Below are 21,643 nucleotides of genomic sequence, written 5' to 3' on the forward strand. Positions count from 1 at the left end.
ATAAGACTGGATTGCCAATAACTGGGGATTGCCTGTAAATTCTTGTTTTTAAGAAGAAATAATTATATTAAGCAGATTATTGAGTAATTTTTGCCTTCAGCAGTCAAATAATCACAATCATGGTAATGTTCAAATACTGTATATACTCGTGTAACATGTGACCCCCAATTATTTTATCGTGTATCTCATGTATCATGCAAGTTCATTATTTGAGACCAAATTATAATAGGCTAACCTCTTTTCCTCCGTTTCTTTATCTATCCCATCTTCTAGTTATGTAAGTCAAAGAAAGTAAAAGAGAATGCTAAAAGTATCATTAGTAATGTTATAATTTTTGTGGAAACACATACAGCCGTAAACAACCTAACAAGAAACAGCTGTGTTGCTGTGAACAACCGAATCGGATAGCAAGTGGTTTTGCTTGCATTTCAACCATCGTACGATAGTAGAAAATTACTGTAGTTGTGTTACAAATGACGTTAAGTAGAATAGGACTTCATATATTTTTACATTACTATATCTATATTTGCTGTGGAGAAAATATCAGCAAGGAAATATACTACTAAATTTAAGCTGCAAGTTTCAGTTGAATCTGAGAAAACAATGTTCATCTGCTAACAACTATTTTGTGGGTCAGCAACATGGATGAAACATGTAAACTTCGGTATAGTAACATCAAACTCGACTGTAAATAAAATTTGACAGAAACACGTTTTAATCAAAACTATTGGGCATGAAAGAACATGTTTTACGGTTTTCACTCCGATAAAAGATAAATTCATAGAACTCGTAGTATTATGATGAAATCATGTGATAAAAGTGACTGGAATCTGTTGATTTTTATTTTATGCAATAAAGATGCCCTCAGCACCATCTGCTAAAGAAAAATATAATTAAGTTTTCATTCACAACAATACATATTCAAGTCATATTTCAGTGCCACTAACCGAAAATCAACAATAACAGCTCTAATAACCCTCTTAATGGTACCGTTAACTGAAGATTGGTGCCACTAACTGGAGTTCGGCGCTGAAAATCCAGTTAACAGTGTCGCTAAACAAGCACCGTAAAACCAGATAGCCGTTAACCAGAGGCTGCCTGTAATGAAAAAACATTAAAAAAAGTGGGGGGAAATGCTTTTGCTGCAGTAGTGACATTTGATTATTGCTCTTTTGTGGTTTAATGATTTTTTTATACTAAATGTTTCACTCTCCAAGAAAACTGAAACTTGTGTTTATTAGGTATGTACTAGCTGACCAACCAAGCGCTGCCTGAGTCATCTCTGAATAACAACCGATAAATCTCTTTCTTTCCCATTTTACATTTTACCACTTTACATTTTACCACTTCTCACTCCCCATTCCCATTGGGGCTGAACTTGGACTTGAAGGGCATCAGGAGTGTCTCTATTCATCCTAGCGACCTCGAAAACTATGGATTAGACTCTTAATGTCGGTAGTTTACGATTATTTTTAAATGTCAACACCTTCCCACCCCCTCCTCACAACTCCCTTCCTATCAGGGCTGAACTTGGACTTACAGGCATTGAGAGTCACTATTCATCTCGGCAACCTCGAAAACTTTGGATTAGACACTAATATCTGTCATTTTTGGTTATTTTTACATGGGACTCCCTTCCTATCAGGGCTGATCTTGGAATTGAAGGGCATCGGGAGTGTCACTATTCATTTCAACCACCTTGAAAATGATATATCAGACACTAATGTTTGTCATTTTTTATTATTTTGACATGACACACTCCTTCTCTCCCCCCCCTCCCTACTGGGGCTGAACGGGACTTAAAGAACATCAGAATTGTCACTGTTCTCAGCAACCTTGAAAACTATGGATTAGACACTAAAATATGTTGATTTATGTCTTTTTTTTATGTCACCCAGTTCTCAATCTCCTTCTTTTTGGGGCTGAAATTGGACTTTAAAGGCATCGGGGGCGTGACTATTCTTCACAGCTACCTCGAAAACTACGGATTAGACACTAATATCTGTTGTTATCTGTAATTTTTACATATCACCCCCTTCCCACATCCCCATTCACCCAATCAATGGTTTAATTTTAATTCTGTTTTCACCATGACCTTTCCTGGTTTGATATTAACTTATATTTAAAATTTAATCAAAACCAGTCAAGAAATGTGGAATTGTATAGTGTTTATTTGGATTTGTAAAAATGAGGAGGTATGAAAAGAGGGGAGTCTGTGGGAAAAATCGCATCAAAATTGGGCAAGAAATCTGGATTTATATAACTTTTATACAAACAAATACACAAACAAACATTTTCCAATTTATATATAGAATTATTTGTAGAATCAGTGGTAAAAATTAAGAGATAACCCTCAATCAGTTGGCACCCCCCATTAATAAAATTTTAGGTAACATATAAATCAAGAGAGCAGTTTTATTATTTTAATTGTATTATGAATTTCAGGGCATATTTCTTATATGACAAAATAATTTTAGTGTGAAAATTAACTTTGTAACTGTCATATTTTCATATTTGCCTATTACAAAATAAGCAATAATTTTTTCTTTTGCTGTTTTCTCAAAACTTACTTTTTTCAAACTTATGGATATTTCTCCAAAAAGACTGAATCATATTCAATGAACTTTTACATAGTGTAGTGCAGCTATGTAACTACGGTGGTACCTCGACATACGAAAGGCTCAACTTACAAAAAACTCTAGACACGAAAGCAAATCATAGATTTTTTTGGCTCTACGTATGAAAATAGTTCAAGTTACGAAAGGTTGTTGCTGTAAAGTCCAGAGATTCGCCCGGACCACTGAGAACAATTTTAAAACTTGCGCGCCGCCAACTGAGTAAACTCGCCACCATCCTCCGCTCTCCCATTGGTTCCTGATGCTAGTCATCCCGTAAGATCCTGCTCTCCTATTGGTCAGCATCTACCCCTTGTGCTCTATGTATTCTATTGGTAAAAGGATGCTGTAAATTGAAAAACTTATTCATGCAATACATTTAATAAAAAAAAACATTAGGTAAAGATAGAATAAAGAATAGAAATGAATGCTTATTATACTGTTTGGTAGTTTAAGTAGTTGAAGAGAGATAATGAAAATTTGATTACTGTATGTACTGTGTGTTAGGTGAAAGTGGTTGCTTGGCGATCATTCGGTACTCGTAAGTGCTGAACGCAAACAGAAGTTTGGAAGCTTTTTTTTTTTTTTTTTTTTTTTTTTTTTTTTTTTTTTTTTTTTTTTTTTTTTTTTTTTTTTTTTTTTTTTTTTTTTTTTTTTTTTTTTTTTTTTTTTTTTTTTTTTTTTTTTTTATTATAGTTAATGGTTACTTAATAATTATTTGAAATGAGTACATGCAATACATTTAATAAAAGAATTGTGAATTAGATATCATAAAATATAAAATAAATCGGACTGCTATCATTGAAGCCAACAAATACGTATTTTCTAGAATTCTTCTTCTGTTTTAATATTACGTATATGTTTCATTATAGCTGTCAGTAACTTGGGATCTCCATTAGGTAAAGATAGAATAAAGAATAGAAATGAATGGTTATTCTACTGTTTGGTAGTTTCATTAGTTGAAGAGAGATAATGAAAATTGATGGCTTGCTGTGTGCTAGGAAAAGTGATTGCTTGGCGATCGTTCGGTACTCGTAATGTGTATCATAGTCAATGATTAATTAATAATTATTTGAAATGAGTACATACTGATTATTTATACATTTTATTGGTATATTCTAAGCTTTTAGCTTCTTAGGTTTAGATGTCAGAATCATAGACTAGGCTACAGTAGCAACTGCTAACATAGGCTAGGCTTATTGCTAAGGGACATATGCTAAAGTCCTAATATATGCAGTAAAAATGGGGTTTAACATTACATGCAGTTGAATATTACTCAAGTATGTACAGAATTTTGCCTTTTTGGAGTCATATTTCTTCCGTCGGATCGGCGTCATAACCCTAGAACATGTGTTGTAAGCCTGGAAATATAATTTACTGGGGTGTTTTTGTAGGGCTTGGAATGGATTAGGCATTTTACATGTAAAATGCAGTTCATGATACGAAGGCCGCCTCGGAACGGATTAATTTTGTATGTCGAGGTACCACTGTATATATATCTTGATTTTGTTGTTGGCACATTTCATTTTTGAGTGAAACTTTTTCTGTGGCATATTATTTTTGAAAAGTTTCAAAATTATTTTTTCCCAATATCGGTTGTAGAATAAGTAATAACAATTTGAAACAAATTCCTTCAGTCATAAGGTAGAAACAACCATTTACTTTATAATGGGGCTTTATGGCGTCGCCACTCCCCTTAAGGAAAGAAAGCACAGTGCAAAAACCTCAGGAAATCTTCTTGTAACAATAGGTTGTGTAGCTATTCATTTGTGTATCAGTCATACTGAATTTCCCCAGCCAGATTCTTAACTTTAGTGTAAAAAGCAAGATTCACTTACTACCTATTAAGTGTACTTTTAAATCATTACAAGTAAATAAATTCTAGTTTATTTAAATCTTAATTAATTTCAGTTTCTTATCAAATTTTTTGTCTGCAAATAACAATTACAAAATTAAGCAATAACAAAGAACTTGAACCTAATTTGTAAGGTATTTTTCTAATATTGCATGAAAACAAATACTTGTAACTACTATATACAATCATCATTATTTAAAAGGCTTCTTATTGACATTGAGTCCTACTTTTTATTGCATAGGGCTCACCCAAAGGTTTTATTTTTAAATGAGGTGAAAATTTGAGCAAGGTAGAGTCAATGAAAATAGAACAGCTAGAGGCAGAGATCCCAGAGGGAACAAATGAAAATTAGACAGCATAAAGCATTTCTAATGGGTCCCAAGGTATGCTAAGAACTTTTCGTACTGTCCATATTTTGAAATCCAAGGCATAATGAATTCAGTCCTTTTCACAGGAGACATAATATCAATGCCTTACTCATTTGGGTTATGCACGCTTGTTAATTACTAAGGTACCCCAATGCTGAAAGTTGTTTATGGTAAGGTTATGCTACTTTAAACATGATTGTAACTTGGTGTAATTGCTTTAAAATGAGAAACATTAAATAACATTCAAGGGTAGCATATGTGCTAATAATCTGCTGCACTGTAGTTTTCTCAAGATTATTATTATTATTTACATGTAAACTAGTTTAGCAAGACCACTGAGTAACACTTTTAGACTCAAAGCTCATATGAATGATTTGTTCTAAAATGAGATAAAAATATTATTCAAGTAGTTTCAGGAGTTAGACAGCTAAGTATGAATAAACCAAAGATAACAGATGAAAAGTAAAAGACAGAAAGCAATGTAAATTTGACTGAAGTGATACGTACTGCTATGAATCTTTAGTATCGTTGAGAGTGTATCTCACAGTGTACACTAGAGTGTTACCTCCAGTAGAAGCTTTCCTTTTGAAAATTATTTCCTCTTTTATCTGTGTATTTCATTAGGTACAGTTTGTAAACGTGTTCTTATGAAGATTACATTTATAGTTGGTTTTGGCATATATACTCTTTATGTTGATTGTTTTATATCTAAAAACTATAACTCATTCTTGTACTATCATCTTCACTTAGGCATTGCGCTAACATTTTTAGATTTAATTTGGTAACTATTATTGATTTGAATTATATTTGCAGATGAACAAGAAAACGACAATACAAATCGTGTGTTGAATGTTAAGGATGAGCCTGTGGATGACCGTGAAAATGATAAGTCACATTCAGGGGATACAGAACAGGAGTCAAATGTGGTAAGTATCTGCAGTAATTACATTATTGGTTTTTGACAGCTTTCTTCCCTTCTCCTGATGATTTTTTGGATAAAGTTGTGTCAAGTTGATTATTATTACAGTTGCCGTTATGATTATTATATTTAAAACAATTGCTGTTTCAGCAGCATTGAGTTGTAGAGAGTCTTCTATTCTTTTTATTCTTTTTATTATATTTGTCGTCTGCAGGTAGGTGGTATGATAAACTTCCATAGGACATTGAAAGATATTCTGCTTTTGTTGTTTATTTTACTCTTATGTCTCAGTGCACATGTAGGTGGTCATCTGATGAGAGTGTAGGAAATTAAAAAGTGGACTGGTGTTTATGGCAGAAGGGCTGGATTGATGTCTTGGCAGGTCGAATTTTCACCGGTCAATTCTGCCTCACAGGATCTACATTGTAAAGGCCATAGGCGTTCAGACCTTCTTGGCTGTATTTATTGTAGAGGTTGGGGGGTTACTACTGGTGTATCCCTCAGTGGTATTACTGGTTTAATGGTTTGCTCCAGTGCAGGGGTGTTTACAGTGGTATTACTGGTGTAATGGTTCGCTTCAGTGTGGGGTGTTATAAGTTTCTCTTTTTCCAATTTGATGGTATTTGATGCCAGCTGGTTTTGGTGGCTTCTCCTGATGATCATGGGGAAAAATACAGTTTCTGTAACAGTATCTAATCTGAGCCTTCTTCCCATGCTGCCTGTGCAGAGAGACATAGAGTAAAATAAACAACAAAGAAGATTTTTTTTTTTCCTCTAGAAATTTACTATACCCACTACCTGCAGATGAGAAGACTAGAAGGTAAATGCCATCAAAATAGCAATTGTTTTTAATAATACTGCTAGAAAAGGACTCTTCCATTTTTTTTTTTTTTTTTTGTGTGTGTGTGTCCTCCAATTCGACTGGGTGGTATTTATGGTTTGGGTTCCGGGTTGCATCCTGCCTCCTTAGGAGTATTATTATTATTATTGTTATTATTATTATTATTTTTATTATTATTATTATATACATAATTTTTTTTATCACCATCATCCTATTTCACTGGGTGGTTTTTATATTTTGGGGTTCTGGGTTGCATCCTGCTTCCTTAGAAGTCCATCACTTTTCTCACTATATGCAGTTTCTAGTATTACACTCTTCTGCACGAGTCCTGGAGCTACTTCGGCATCTAGTTTTTCCAGGCTCCTTCTTATTTCTATTTTCATATCTTTATACATATAAATTCTTTCTTTTGCATCTACTCTGGTATCCCATGATATTGCAACATCAATGAGTGATACTTTGTCGATCAACGTCACATCTGGTATGTTGGCACATATCACCTTATCTGTTCTGATACCATAATCCCAGAGAATTTTTGCATAATTGTTTTCTATCACTCCAGGTTGATGTTCGTACCACTTATTACTGCATGCTAGCTGGTGTTTCTTGCATAGGCTCCAGTAGGGGACTTTTGCTACAGAATCATGCCTCTTTTGTACTGGTTCTGTGCAAGCGGCAGACATTCACATGCTATGAAATTTATGATCTCATTTTTCATATTGCACTAACTGCATATGTGTGAGATGTTATTTCCTTCTATTATTCTTTGGACATATCTGGTTCTTAGTCTGATCTTGTGCCTCTATTAGCATTCCTTCTGTTTCTTCCTTGAGTTCTTCTCCCCTCTGTAGCCATTGCCATGTTTCATTGCTGGGCAGCTCTTTAGTCTGTCTCATGTACTGTCCGTACATTGGTTTGTTGTGCCATTCCTCTTTTCTGTTTTTCATTCTTTTGTGTCTGTATATTTCTGGGTCTTCGTGTACTTTTATAATTCCTTCTTTCCATGCACTTCTTAAGTCTTTTGTCTTCACTGGTTTTCAGACATTGCCCCAGTGCTCTGCTCTCGATGTTGACGCAGTCCTCTATGCTTAGTGGCCCTCTCCTTCCTTCCTTTCGTTTTATTTATAGTCTGTCTGTATATACTCTGGTGTAGTGCTTTGTGTATTGTCACATGTTTCCTAGTTTTCTGGTCTATGCTGCGGAGTTCAGCCTTCGTCCACTTCACTACTCCTGCGCCATATCTGATTACTGGTACTGCCTATGTGTTTATAGCTCTCATCATGCTTTTGGCATTAAGTTTTGACCTAAGTATCACCTTAAGTCTGCATTTTTTCTTTCCTGATCATATCCTTTATGCCTTTATGGATTATATTCTCTTTGCCTTTTTGATACAATCCTTGTAGTCAGGATGAGGGTATCTTATTTCCTTGATGCTCTTATCAAACAGCTTGATGTCGTCCATGAATCTCAGATGGTTAATTCTGTTGCTTCCTTTCTTGAGTTGGTGCCCAGCATCCATCTTTTGCAGTACTTTTGTCATGGGAATCATGGCTACTACGAAAAGTAGTGGGGACATTGAGTTGCCTTGAAAGATCCCTTTCCTGATGTTAACCTCTGCTAGTCTAGTCTTACCCCAGATCTTGTAAGTACTGTATTCCAGACGCACATTGTATTTTTTAGGAAGCTGAAGGTGTTTTCCTCGCCCCCATATATTTTCAGGTATCATGGCAAAGGCTTTCTTGTAGTCAATCTATGCCATGCTTATGTGGGTTCTTCCCTTACTATTCTTCATTACCATTTTGTCTATCAGGAGCTGGTCTTTTGTGCCCTTACACTTCCTTCTGCAGCCTATCTGTTGGAAGGGGATGGTGTTTTGTATCCCAGAGGTAATTGTATAGCCTTTCACTGATGATACCTGTTAGTAACTTCCACATTATTGGTAGGCAGGTGGTAGGCCTATAGTTACTGGCTATATTTCCCTTGTTCTTGTCTTTCTGTTCTAAGGATGTTCTCTCTGTTGTCATCCATTTGGGTTCTTGGTGGTCTGTTACAATGCTGGAGTTGTTCTGCTATTCGTGGGCCTTGAAATTTTTGAGCCAGTATCCATGGACTTCACATTTTTAGTTGGTGTCTGATTGTGTCTGTTGTGATCTCAGTGAATCTGTTTTACCATTTCTTCTGCCTTGACTTCTTGCAGCCATGTTACTTGTTTGTTTTTGTTTTTTTTATGCCAGATTGCTCCATATGTTCTCCCACAGTCTCTTACTTGGTTTGGCTTCAGGAATTTCCTGGTGGATGTCATCCCCTCTTTGTTGGCTATATAGTCTTTTCTGGTTGGTTCCAAAGAGTTTGCTCTGTTGGTATCCTTTATTCCTGTTCATGTACCATTGGATCTTATGCGCATTGGCTTTAAGCCTCTGTTTTATATCTCCCTTTTGTGTTGTTTAGACCCTTCTTTGTATCCCTTGTTCAGTTCCTATCATGTTTTCTTTCCTCTTAGCCTCTTTTCTACCATCTCTTTCAGTTTACTCCTCAGATGTCATTGCCATGATTTTTTTTTTTTCAGGTGCCTTTTCCATGGTGGTTGCTGTTTTTATTTCTGTTGGGTTTGTTGTGATGGTGGGGTTCGTACTTGTATCCCCATGAGTTCTACTACTGGTCTTGCTCCTGCATATGCCAGGATATTTGTTTCTGTGATACTGGTGGTGTGTATTAGTCTTATTATTTCATTAACTTCACTTGTTTTCTTAGTTTCTTTGTGTTGTAGGCTTTCATGAAGGAGATCTTTGTTCTTTCTGTATCTGGCTTCATTCATTGTAAGACTCACCCCCCCCCCCCCCCCCATTCCTACCTCTCTCTGTTACATCTTTGGTGTTTCCTCTTGTGCTGTTGTTTGGTAGCTCATCATTCCTGTCGTCTTCTGTGCTATCGTCTCTTAGTTTGTAGTTCCTCTCTTTATGTTGTGAAGAGCCAGTTCTTTTTCTTAATGTTCCTTGCTTGGTCTGCCAGACTCTGTTCTGTTTGAGGGTGTTATTTAACCCATAGCTGGACCCAACCCCTATCAGGAATAGGTATGTACTCATTTACACCTGAGTAGACTGAGGAAATTGTGGTAAAGATCCTTTCCCAAGGAATCAGCGCTGAGGAGAGCGGTCGCCCATCCAACGATTGACCAGCCCCAAAGTTGCTTAACCAGTCCATCGATGAACTAAACCACTACGTATTATTATTTGATATTATTATAATAGTAATAATAATAATAAATTTACAAGATCACTGAATGTCATTTGTAGACTCTCGTAGGGCTTGGCAAGAGGATTTGTTTTTATGGGGTGAAAATTTGAGATTATTTAAAAAAATTGAAAAGCTAAAAGGAAAAGACTAAAGGGTATGGAGAAGAGTAAAAGACAGAAAGCAGTGCAGTTGAGGCTTGAGGATTATTACAAAGAACCTTAGTACCATCTGCAGTGTAATGTGCCGTGAAAGGCATGCTGTAAATGAGGTTCATCATTAACTGAATTCCTTGATTTTGGTACAGCTTAATGCTTGCCATCAGGAATTGAATTGATTGATTTTGACACAGCTCAATGCTTACCGTACTCTGCTGTGTATCTACAGAGAGGATATTGTATTAAGGTAGATTAGGTATATAAGTAGAGAAGGAAATATATAGTATCTAAAAAGATAAAGAGGAAATCTAAGATTAAAATGACATTTATTAAAACATTATATTCCATTATGGTAAAAAGTTAATGTGTGCAAAGAGGAAAGCGGTCAGAGAAATCATGAGTACATTACTTGGATTTGAGACCATTATGTGTCTATTGACCTAAAGCGGTGAATTATTTAGTTGGTTCTTAGTCAGCTGTATTGGTTTGGGGGGGAGAGATGCAGAGAGAAGAGAGTTGGGGATTGGGTAGGGACTAGATAGTAGGTTGCAAGGTTTTGATGCTCTCACAACTTTCTCTAGCACATGTGATCATTGTGTGGTTGAGAGTTCGATAAAAATGTAAATAGATTTAAACTAAAATCAGGATACTGATGAACTACAATATAATTTCAGCCTTTAATACCCAATTGGGTAGGACAGATGTTGACAAGCTAGATAACTAAAAAGTTTTAGTACTTATAATCAACAGTTCAAGTTATTTTACCAAGAACACTGTAAATTAGTTAAACAAAACTATTATGTAACATTTTAGACTTGCTGGGTTTATCAGAAGGTTATGTTTGTAAGTAAGTGGTGAGAAATGGAGCAGATACACTAGCGTGAAAGAAGTTGAATACTTAGGCGAGGAGAGACTAGTGGTACCCACATGAACCCACATGAAAAATAATATAAAGAAAGCAATACGTTTGAGAGGAAAGGGATGGTGCCAAGAACCTCAATTACCATTTACTGCACTGTTTAAAACTCACTAAATGTGGAACCCCTTACAGGGAAATATTCTCAGTATAGCTAAAAGTGCATGTATTTTGTAAGCACATAAAAGATAACATGATAAACATAAGTTTTACAAAAGAATATTTTCACAGACTCAACCCTACCATATTTCAGTATGTGGGTAAAACTGTACCATCATATTGATAAGAGTACATGATGACAAAAAACATGCTTTCCAATATAGCAGATGAATAGTACCCATAATAGGAAACCCAGGTTATGTTCAAAGTGATTCTGGACTAAATATTGATCTAATTTTAGAAAAATAAAGTGACTACAACTGAAATTGAAATACTATTAAAGGTTATACTCATATTAACAGCACTGATGATTCCACAAAATAGGAGATTGTTTATTTTATTTAGCATAGAGTTTTAAGGAGTTAAATTCTCACTCCATCATGGTTAGGGGTTATAATACTAAAATTATTTCTACAGTTTAGATTGAGATATATGCTACAAGTAATGTATAAAGTTTTCTATTTTCTCTTGATCTGGCCATGGAGAGTAATTGTAATGACTTGTAAAACAGGTCTCTTCATTTCTGGTAGTTTCATATTAGTATAGGTATCCCTAGATTGCCACTTTGCACTTTTCATTTCATTATTGTTTTCCGTATGGATTAAGGTCAATGAGCTGGGCAGCTTAGCGCATATTTTTCTTGCAAAGTCCAAAGAAACTGTAAAAATGGAAGAAAAGTTCTAAGTATCAAAATACAGATGCAGGGTGAGAAAGGAGAGTGCCAAAGCTTGTGGGAAAACAAAAAACTAGTTTCGTAGCTGTGTAATCCAAGGATTACTGAACTAAGTGTAAATGTGGGAATGTATCGCGACTGGTGTTAAGAAGTTGCTTGTGAGTAAGATGTAATTGTAGACTTCTGTAATGTTTAGTTCACCAATGGCACTCGGATATTTTCATTCATCTTTGTACTCATATCATTGTCAGATTGGTATTCATAGAATAAAATACTGTATTTTTTGTTGGAACTGATGCAACGTATTTTGTTACATAGGGCTTTACCTGCTGTATGATTATGATGATGCAGTTTTAAAGTTGTGCCGTTAGCAACTTTTGCTGTTGTGTCCTAGCTGTAAAATATTGAAATTAGTTTCATCTGCAGTTGTTCATGTGCTTTATATGAGTGGAGGTTCATAGTGGTATCCATAATTTTGTGGTTTTGAATGGCTGTAGATTACTTGAAGCTTATGTTGGGATGTGTTCCTTAAGCATTACATAAAGAATTTAATTTCAGTAACCTGAATACATGAAATATAATGCTTTGACATGCCACAGATTTGTTTAAGTATATTATAAAGGACACTTTTGAAAATATTTATATCAATGATTCAAAACTTGATACATTGATATGTATGATAGTTCTTTGAGTGATGATTTCAATATGACAAGGACAGAATGACCACTCTTGTTGAAAATACATACTAGTGCTGTAATATTTTTTAATGCACTGCTTTTTCAAAATCAATATCTTCCAAAGAATTAACTTGAAATGATTTATAGCTTTTTAAAACTTTTTGTATTATGCAAGAATGTAACCCTAAAATTTCCGTATGTATTCCACTTCATTTTGGTTATTTTTTGCTTTAATGCTAACTAACATAAAATTTCAAGTCTTGAAAGGCAGCCATGCTCAATTACTAGATCTCTTTTATAGCCTTTGTAGGGTATATTCCATTTATCATTTCCTAATTAGCCTCTTGACCGTTATTTTTTTTTATCTACTAGTCCATAACTGTTTGGGTACTTCTCATCTGTGATGAAATGCATTATTTTTTTTTTTTATCCCTCACCAGTTTTTGTTTTCCTTTCCCATTAAAACCTTCATCATTTTTCCCTAATAAAATTTTAATTGATCAAAGATACTTTCAAAAGGAGCCATCCTCCATTTTTCCAAGTGCTCCTTAAATTAGCATATTGAATCTTGATAAAAGGATTAGAATGTTTCTGGTCATAGGATTTCCTTCTTCAGTTATTAATGAGGTTTTTAAGTCATTCTTATATGTAATGTTGATAAAAATTTACTCTTATTTATACTCTTAAATATAATAAGGGATGTACAAAATAGAGCACATAATAACATCATTTTTCATTATCTAACAGTGCTTCTGTCTTCTTAGCAGAACTTTGTGCTATATGGTTAGCAGTTTATATTATTTATACGCCACTATAGAAATTTTAGTTTCATCAACTCTTGAAGTGCTTTTGAAGCCTCTAAAGAGTATTGTCCCAACAACATTAAATTTCACAGTGGAAATTACATTACTGTACTGTTAAGCAGTTTAACCAGATTGCTTACATATATTTAGCTGTCACAGGCTTAGCCTGAAGAATTTGTTTTTATTAATGATAAAGTTTAGATTTGATCAAATTACTACTCCTTAGGAATGGAGAATATGTCAAAATTTCTTTTAAGTGATTTGTTTCCAAAGTTTGACATTCAGTGTCAATTATATTGTGGACAGTCACATAAGAAGTTGTTGAACTGCAGGGGATACTTTGCATTCAGTATATATAGGGACTGGATCTGGATCATTCTGACTATATATTCATCCAGTATCCATGGTTCAAAAGGGAGAGTCCGATTCTAAGATGGAGTGAAAATTACTTGATTTGTTTTAATATGTTAGTATCACTTTTAATTTTTATGTATTCTCCCATATGTTGATCATAATGGTATTCAGAGATGTACCCTTTAACAGTCACTAATAGAAATATGTATTTGTACCATTTCATAGTCGTAGTAATTGCAGCTTTGGCTGAATTACGAGCTTCATTTCTTTTAATGCCAACATTGGCAGGAACCCAACACATTTTTACCACCTTCATATTATTCATGAAGTGGAAATTTAGTTTGCTGTGCAAGGGTATTTTTTCAGGTAATAATTTTGAAGGATTTTTTTTTTTTAATTGTTGCATATAAAATTTTCCTGTAATAGTATACTGTAATTTTAGTGGCTGATCCTATTGAACCTAATTCTGCTGTGAAAACAGAAGCACTGTTGGACAGGGAAAATTGATGCTTCTTCTTGGGTGTTATAGTCTAAGTGCATTACATATAATTAGTCTTTTAATACTTTGATGATCAAATAGATATAATTTGGATTACACACAATAAATAGAATTATCCTGAGTCTGTATTGGAGTGCATTAAGAGCAGTATAATAAAGATTTGATAGTATCCAAGTAATTTACCATTTATTTTTATACAGACTGTGTGCCAGCCTTTTAAGGGGTGAAAATTTTAAGTCAGTGCAGGGGTTTGGTTAAAAAAAATTTCTGATCAGAAATGATTACAGATGTCAGTCAGCCATGGGATTTGATGCACTATTTGAAGTGTTGCATTGTTAGTTATTTAGTATAAAGCAGATCAAAGTTACGCCTTGTAATTTTTATGTTTTACTAAAAGTCACATTGAATATTTGTGTATGTCACTCTTTCCCTTTCAGTTAGAAATATGCTAATTGTAGTTAGGAAGGTGTAACTTGTGTCATCAGGATTAATAGCTTGCTGATCCATCCCTCATGCCATTATGTCAGAGATGGACACCTTTTCTCATGAAGGCTGATGGCAAGAATGACTTAATATGTAGGTGACATGTGAATGAAGAGAAAACAGAAAATGAGGGAAGGGAAGAAATATTGATACAACTATGGGTAAACTGACAGATTGCCTGTGAAGATAATTTTGGATATGGGAATAAAACAGTAATACTGCTCGCTTGAATGTTTTATATATGTATGAATAAGTTGCTCATTATATTTTCGTCATAATTATGATGTTGATGTGTTAGTTTTATCGAAATACATATTGAAATACAGTACAGTACCGTATAGTCATTTCAGCATCTTTATTGTAGATGTTGTTTCTTTGTAGGTATTGATCTTCTTTCTTTTTGTTTTTAAGAATATGGTCTTTGAAAGTATTAACACTGATTTTGCAACTTTTATTTAGGCAGATGCTTTTGATTGTTTTACTGTATCACCATTTATGTGACAAGTCTTGGTTTATGTTTTGACCAATGTTTATAGAGTTAGGTGTACATTTACACTTAACTATTATCTTTTAAAAATACAGAATTTGATCATTACAGTAAGATATGCTTTGTTTTGCATAGCTGTTTGGGATATTTTATTTCAGCTTTTTAGTTGCTTTCATTGGGCTGGTGATGTGATAATACTAATTGTAGTGTTACTGATCGGTCCCTAACCAAGTTACGTGTGAAAATTACTGAAAACCAAAATATAAGATAAAAAAAATCTTGAGGTTAGAATGGAATTTAGTAGCCTTTTGAAGGATAGTTACGTGTTTGAATGATGATGATTTCTATGTTTTATTTTGCTGTTAGTGTACATGTTTTAAGTAATTAAGGTACTTACTAATGAAGTTCCATCAATATTTATCTTATTTAAAAAGTACCTAACATTATTTTCTGGAAATAGTGAATATAAAAGCAACTTTTTCTTTATACAACTTAGTGTATTCAAAGTTGTATTTTGTTGTTGTTTGAAGTAGTATATTCAAAGTTGTATTTTGTTGGTGTTTGAAGTCTGATTTTGATCAGAACAGTTTTATGGCATTTAGTTCTTCCTTTTGCAGAATAGGGTAGCAGATGCAATGTTGATGTTGCAGGGAGCAAGTCAGGATAGTGGAGAAGATTCTGGCAATGCTGCAGGGACCAGTGCGGATGCCACCTTATCGTCGTCTCACTCTCAAGGTAATTCTAATGTTATTTTCTTGTTTTTATCTTCTCCAGACTTATACAGTGCAGCACAGTATTTATTGTGTGTTTAAAGCAGGCTGCATTTTGACTTTCTGTAACCATCCATGGAATCTTTTAATTTTGACCATTTTGGTTTATGTTTTCATTATTGGGCTGTGGTTTTCATCGTATTCAGCCCTGGTGGAAATATTCGGTATCCACTTGTTTATCTGGAAATTGAGGTTGTCATTTTCTTAAAAGATTTCGAAGAGCAGAAAAAATCAAAGGGAAAAATCTCTAGTTAACTTTTTCTTGACTGAAAAATTTCTTTTGTATTCATGGTGATTTTATTTGATGGCCATGAAAAGACCACCCCCAACTATTATATAGTTTACATGACTAATAATTTTTGTTCTATAAACTGTTTGGATATATACACCAGTATTGTGATAATTGCTGTGTTTTTGTTATCGGAATTCTCCGTATGCTGTTTTACCATATATACCTCTGATCATCAGTTACATGTTCCACAGAACATTCTTTTAATACCTACTTTTTCTTTTTGTGTGTACGTACTGAAACCTAAAGTGAGAATGCTGTTGGCTATTAATTTTGATTTGTAAACAACTTTGGGTAGCAGTTGTACAGTGCTTGCTAAAGGGGAATTAATTATACTTTAATTCTTAAATTAATATTTGCATATATCAATGTGTATCATTCACTTGTGCCTCCTGTCACTATTTTGATGGTTTATGATGATAAAAGAAGGAATTGTTGCAAGAATATAGAGTTCTTTATTTTCTTATACCGTAAATGAAAACCATCAAAGTTTGTTAATGGAAGCACATTTGACTATGATATGTGATGGGAATGATCTCTGGGCTGACTTGTCTGCTTTGTGGTGTCTGGAGCCCGTCGTGTGTGGTCTCTGCTTCTACTCGGCATTAACTTTGGTCTTGTTGCTTCTGTTCTTTTGTAACTTTTGCACCATCTTCATATTCAAACCCACCCGAGGCCCAAGGCCGAAGGGGGCACATATGACTGTTTCGTCATTACACGCTGACTTGAAATTGGGAAGGGATTGGTCGAAACTCATACGTCACTGGTGTTTTGGGATCAATCCAAACCCTTGACATTTTGCAAGGGAATGTGAAAAAAAAATCACTGCCACTCAACTTTTTCAATCAACCAACCAAAATTTCCTGCACCCACCCACCCAGTCAACCAACCAATCCACCATCACAACCACCATCACTACCACCAACCACCACCAACCACCAACCACCACCACCCATGAGGCTGCTGCTGGCATGCTTGGATGGTGGACCACAGGGTACAGGCACTACTGGCCAGTGGGAGCACCTGCTGTCCTATTGCTGCTTGTGGTGCTGCTGTTACTGCTGGTCGAATGCTGCTGGTGACTGCTAAAGCTGTTGGGTGGGTCCAACGCCTGGGCACTAATGGTGGGCATTAAACTGGCATGTGGGTCACTCACCTCACCACCAGGCTTGGCTAACCTCACCAAAGGGCTTCACAAGGCTACATGAGGCAGGCACAGTCTGATTATTCCTATTGAGCAGCAGTATGACTTGTACGGCTTACAACGGGCATGCTGATCTGGGCATGGGCTGACTGACAATGCTGCTGCTGCTGCTGCTGCTGGGCTGTTGCTGGGCTGTTGCTGCTACCTGCTGCTGCTACTGCGCTGCTGCTGCTGCTGCTGCTGCTGCTGCCACCTTCAGGGCACTTGGCACCATCAGCTTTGAGGCACGTAAATGCTGCTTTTAAAGCTAACAACAACTACTACTACTACTACTACCTACTACTACTACTACTTGGCACACACTTCTGCTGAATGACAAGATGATGATGATGAGGTTAGACGGGAATGTATAGAGAATTTATAATGGACAGCTCTCCATCACAGGCCCTGCTGACTGGTCCCTGCAGCAGCTCAGTCCTTGGTGGGCATCCGTGTTACCGGCTCTGACGCGACATCATCATCACCATCGGTCTCCAGCCCTTCGCCCACCACCACTTCACCCGTCTATGGCCCACCTTCCCTCAATGCGCTCAATGGCAGCAGCCAGTGGGGGTGGTGGGGGTGGTATAGGTTCATGTGGACGAATGTTAGGAACGGCGTCTGGGAAGACGGTAGATGGTGGAGGTGGAGGGGGAGGAGTTGGAGGCAATGTTAGTCCCCGTCCTCCCGTTACTCTTCCGCTAGACCAGATGTCTTTAGTTGCTGTGTTAGGGAAAGAAGTGTCCCCTCAGATGATACAAGCTCTACAGGCTGTGGCTGCCAGAAGGGAAAGTTTTTCTTCTGCTGCCAAATTATATGCAGTTTCAGTGACGACACTCTGGCGATATTCAAAGAAACTAGGACTCACTGAATCCTCTCACAAATAATGGAGTGGTGTTTTATGTCACCATTCTTTGCTCATATGCTCACTGATTAGCCTTTTGCTCACATATATGGGAAAATTTCTTCCCAACTTTATAACTGCTCACAACTGACAGGAGGGCCCCATGGCTCAGCTCAATTTCTGCATGTATCCTGTATGTACCCTTAAGTAATGACTCATCCATTATACTCCACAGTTTGCTCACTTACAATAAAATACATCCGTTTATAGCTTTGACAGGTGAATAATAAATAGGTTTCGCAGGTATATTGTGTTTCAATTTTACCCTAGTATTATTATTATGTCACAATTCTTAGATAATTTCATATGCATCCTCTTGGTATTAGGTCAGATTCACTCAGTTAATTTCTTATGCATAACAAAAGTATGGAAATTTCTTACAAATGAGGAGCATAGAGCATAATAATATCTTTTCACATTTAGAAGAAATCCTTTAGATATGAAAATTCATTGGGTTTAAGGGGTGGTGTAAGGTTTGGGCAGGAGGCTGACCTCTGCTGTTTTCTTGCCCGCAGGGTCGATGTGTCGATGGGGTGCTGGAGAACCCCCCACGCTGGAGTCGCTCCTGGCTGGGCCTTACACCCCCCCTGGCCCCCCAACACCTGCATCTTCCCCCCCTCCACCTCCTGTAGTTCTGCCTTCTCAATCATTACCCTCGTCCTTGTCCCTTATCTCCTACCCAATGCATCCACCAGGTCCCCCGTTTCATATTCCCAAGGGTTGGCCTCCCCAGTTTCGCAGGATGTCCCCAAATATGCTTATGGCTATTGAGGCTGTGCGCTCAGGGAAAATGGGCTTCACCCAGGCTGGCAAAACTTATGGTGTGAATGGTCGAACGCTGTGGGTATATTATCGTAAATTAGGATATGAAGTACACAATACTTTTAGAGGTAAAAAGAAGTTTTTTGAAAACCCAGCTCCAAACATGAATTTCACTGCAAATGTCAATTGTCCGGGATCTTCTAAAGACGAGGAATTCTCTCAAGAAGATGTACCTGCTATACCTGTTGTAACAGTTGTTGAAGATGATGATGATGAAATCATACCTACTGATAATAGTGACTCATTAATTGATGTTCCTGTAAGTGAAGGGCATCTTCAGTCTACCAGTGAAGAACATTTTACTTCTCATCAACCTCCCCCTCCTCTGCCTCATCCTGTTCATCTCCCTCAGCCACCTCCTCCAAGTAACCAAAATGAGGAAGTTACTGCTGATGAAGCTTCAAGAACACTTCAGAATTTATTAGATTCCATTAACATGAAAAATATTTGGACAACATCTGTATAAGTTTACTTTACTTATGAGTGAAATGATTAATCTCAGTATTCAGTATTGTAGTAGAATTGCTAGGTTTTAATTTTGGAGGTCAGTTATTTCTACAATATGCTATAAATTTTGTAAGTCACTGCACCATACATGTATACAGTGTATGTAAAAATGCAGCACATATACAGTTTATACTGTACGTACTATATTTCATAAATGTAGACAATTGCACACCTATGAACAGATAATACATGTGCATACACAATTATATATATGTGTGTGTACAAAACATTATACATAGGGCTGTATATATGTATACTTACTGAATTTTTATTGGTATGTCTGTACCAAGGCTTAAAGGATCTATTGTAGTCAACATTTTAGTCATTTGTGTTAACGGTATTAGTTACCAGAGTCTGTGATTGGAAGAATCTGGAATATATTAGTGGCAGTATGATCTCACATCTCTCCATTTGTCTATCAGTGTAAGTACAGTATTTAAGGGAAGGGCCATAAGGGTTGGTACATAAGGTAACTAAGATTGTTTGTGGTGTTTTAATCTGTGTGGTGTAAGACTCTGTTAAAGTGACATGAGTTAGCTTTATCATCATAAATTTATATGCTTGTTGAAAGTTGCTTGTCAAAAATCTTTTATTTGTGCTTGTTATTGACTCGTCAGTGGCACAGTGGCATATTGTACTTGTACAGTTTATGTTTGTAATGATTTGGGATTGTATTTCTCTTGTGTTGCCATGCTTGCTTCTTCTTGCTTCTTAGGCATTAGTTGATTTGCTAGGAAGGAAACTTTCCATGATTAGTTGTGCCAGCCATTTATATAGTTTACAAGATGGAGATTATTTATTGAACTGGTAAACCGGTACATTCTCGATTGCTGTCTTTTAGCATTTAAACTTGCATATTGCAAGGTCGTAGGTATTGTTATAGCTTTTTGTGGTGGATGAAGTTGTGGAAGCCACTTGATGCGTGCCACTGACGGGTATTTTTTTCACTGCAGGGGTCGTGGGTGTTGTGGGCCAGTTCCCCTCTCTGTCTGCTACCAGGCAGCAGCAACTGTTGTTGTATCCTAATTCACCTTATCCAAAACTGCAAGCTGCCAATGGTTCTACCATAACCATCCGCCAAGGCACTCCAGATAGTTTCTTGCGTGCCATAGACGAAGTGCGGGAGGGAAGGATGGGTTTTTGTAAAGCTGGTCGCCTTTATGGAGTTAGCCATGCCACTCTTCAGAAGTATTATAAAGCAATGGGGTATGTCCTGCGTAATCAGACTAACAATCCCAATTTCCGTAAAAGACCAGATGGGATGCCACTAGAGCCTCGCCGCAGGTATTACTCGGTTCCAACAGCACACTCTGACTTGCCTTATCTTCCAAACAACAGAATGCTATTTCCACATATCATAGCAATCCTTGTAGCAGTAATTATCATGTTCAAAATTTGAACTTGAAAAACCTACCAACAGAAGAGGTTAATCAACAGTTACAGGATGCTTTCAAAGTAAAGGATATGCTTCAAGAGTAGGGGAACCATTAAAGTCAAAGAATGTTGGTCCTGTAATGAAAGACCCCTTTGACAGAGAGATCATAGGCACACCATATCATGATTAAGAAATAGAATGGCTCAACGTATAATAATCTTTCTTAATGCTTCTTTGTCAAGCTTCATTGTCCAACTATTACTTCACTAAATTTTGTTTAAGTAGCATGTGTATCGTAACAGATTTTATTCTGTAAGGTACACAAACATTGGTTAAATTTTCCATATAAGGATGAGTTTTCAAGCTGGAGATTGTGGGGTAAATACTTCCTGTGAATTTGCATTTCCAACTTTGAGAGTTGTGCACTGTATGCAGGACTTGTAAAGTTTTTTTTTTTTTTTTATAGAAATTATTGCGTCCTTTTTCGGGGACCAGTATCATGATTTCATTAAAGTATGGATTTTCAGTTTAATGAAGTATGATCATCAGTGCAAGATAGCATGGATAGATTCAGTTGTCTTTAAAAAGGTTGTTGATTTGTGGTGTAATAGAACAGTATTGTCCATTAGACTATACATTGGTATGACTAATGTAAAGCAAACCTAGAAATGTGTTTTATCATAAAGGTGCCATTTTAGCGGTGGAACTTTCTCAGTAATTGAAGACGAGTGGAGTGTTTTAGGTATTAGTCATAT

General features: G+C 36.1%; 1 protein-coding gene across 10 annotated transcripts in view; it reads left to right on the forward strand.

Annotated features, from left to right (window-relative positions):
- Nucleotides 1-21,351, forward strand: part of LOC135212979 (protein bric-a-brac 2-like) — a 39,167-nt gene extending 17,816 nt beyond the window's left edge. For 8 of the 10 annotated variants that reach the window (XM_064246743.1, XM_064246742.1, XM_064246747.1 and 5 more), the window contains exons 6-8: nucleotides 5,652-5,764; nucleotides 15,656-15,773; nucleotides 18,700-20,460. In XM_064246743.1, coding sequence (XP_064102813.1) covers nucleotides 5,652-5,764; nucleotides 15,656-15,773; nucleotides 18,700-19,472 — 1,004 coding nt within the window. In that variant the 3' untranslated portion in view covers nucleotides 19,473-20,460. The other 2 variants (XM_064246752.1, XM_064246750.1) reach the window with 2 other exon arrangements.
- Nucleotides 21,352-21,643: the final 292 nt, after the last annotated feature.

This window comes from Macrobrachium nipponense, chromosome 42 (genome assembly GCF_015104395.2).
Source record: "Macrobrachium nipponense isolate FS-2020 chromosome 42, ASM1510439v2, whole genome shotgun sequence".
Lineage (NCBI taxonomy): Eukaryota > Metazoa > Arthropoda > Malacostraca > Decapoda > Palaemonidae > Macrobrachium > Macrobrachium nipponense.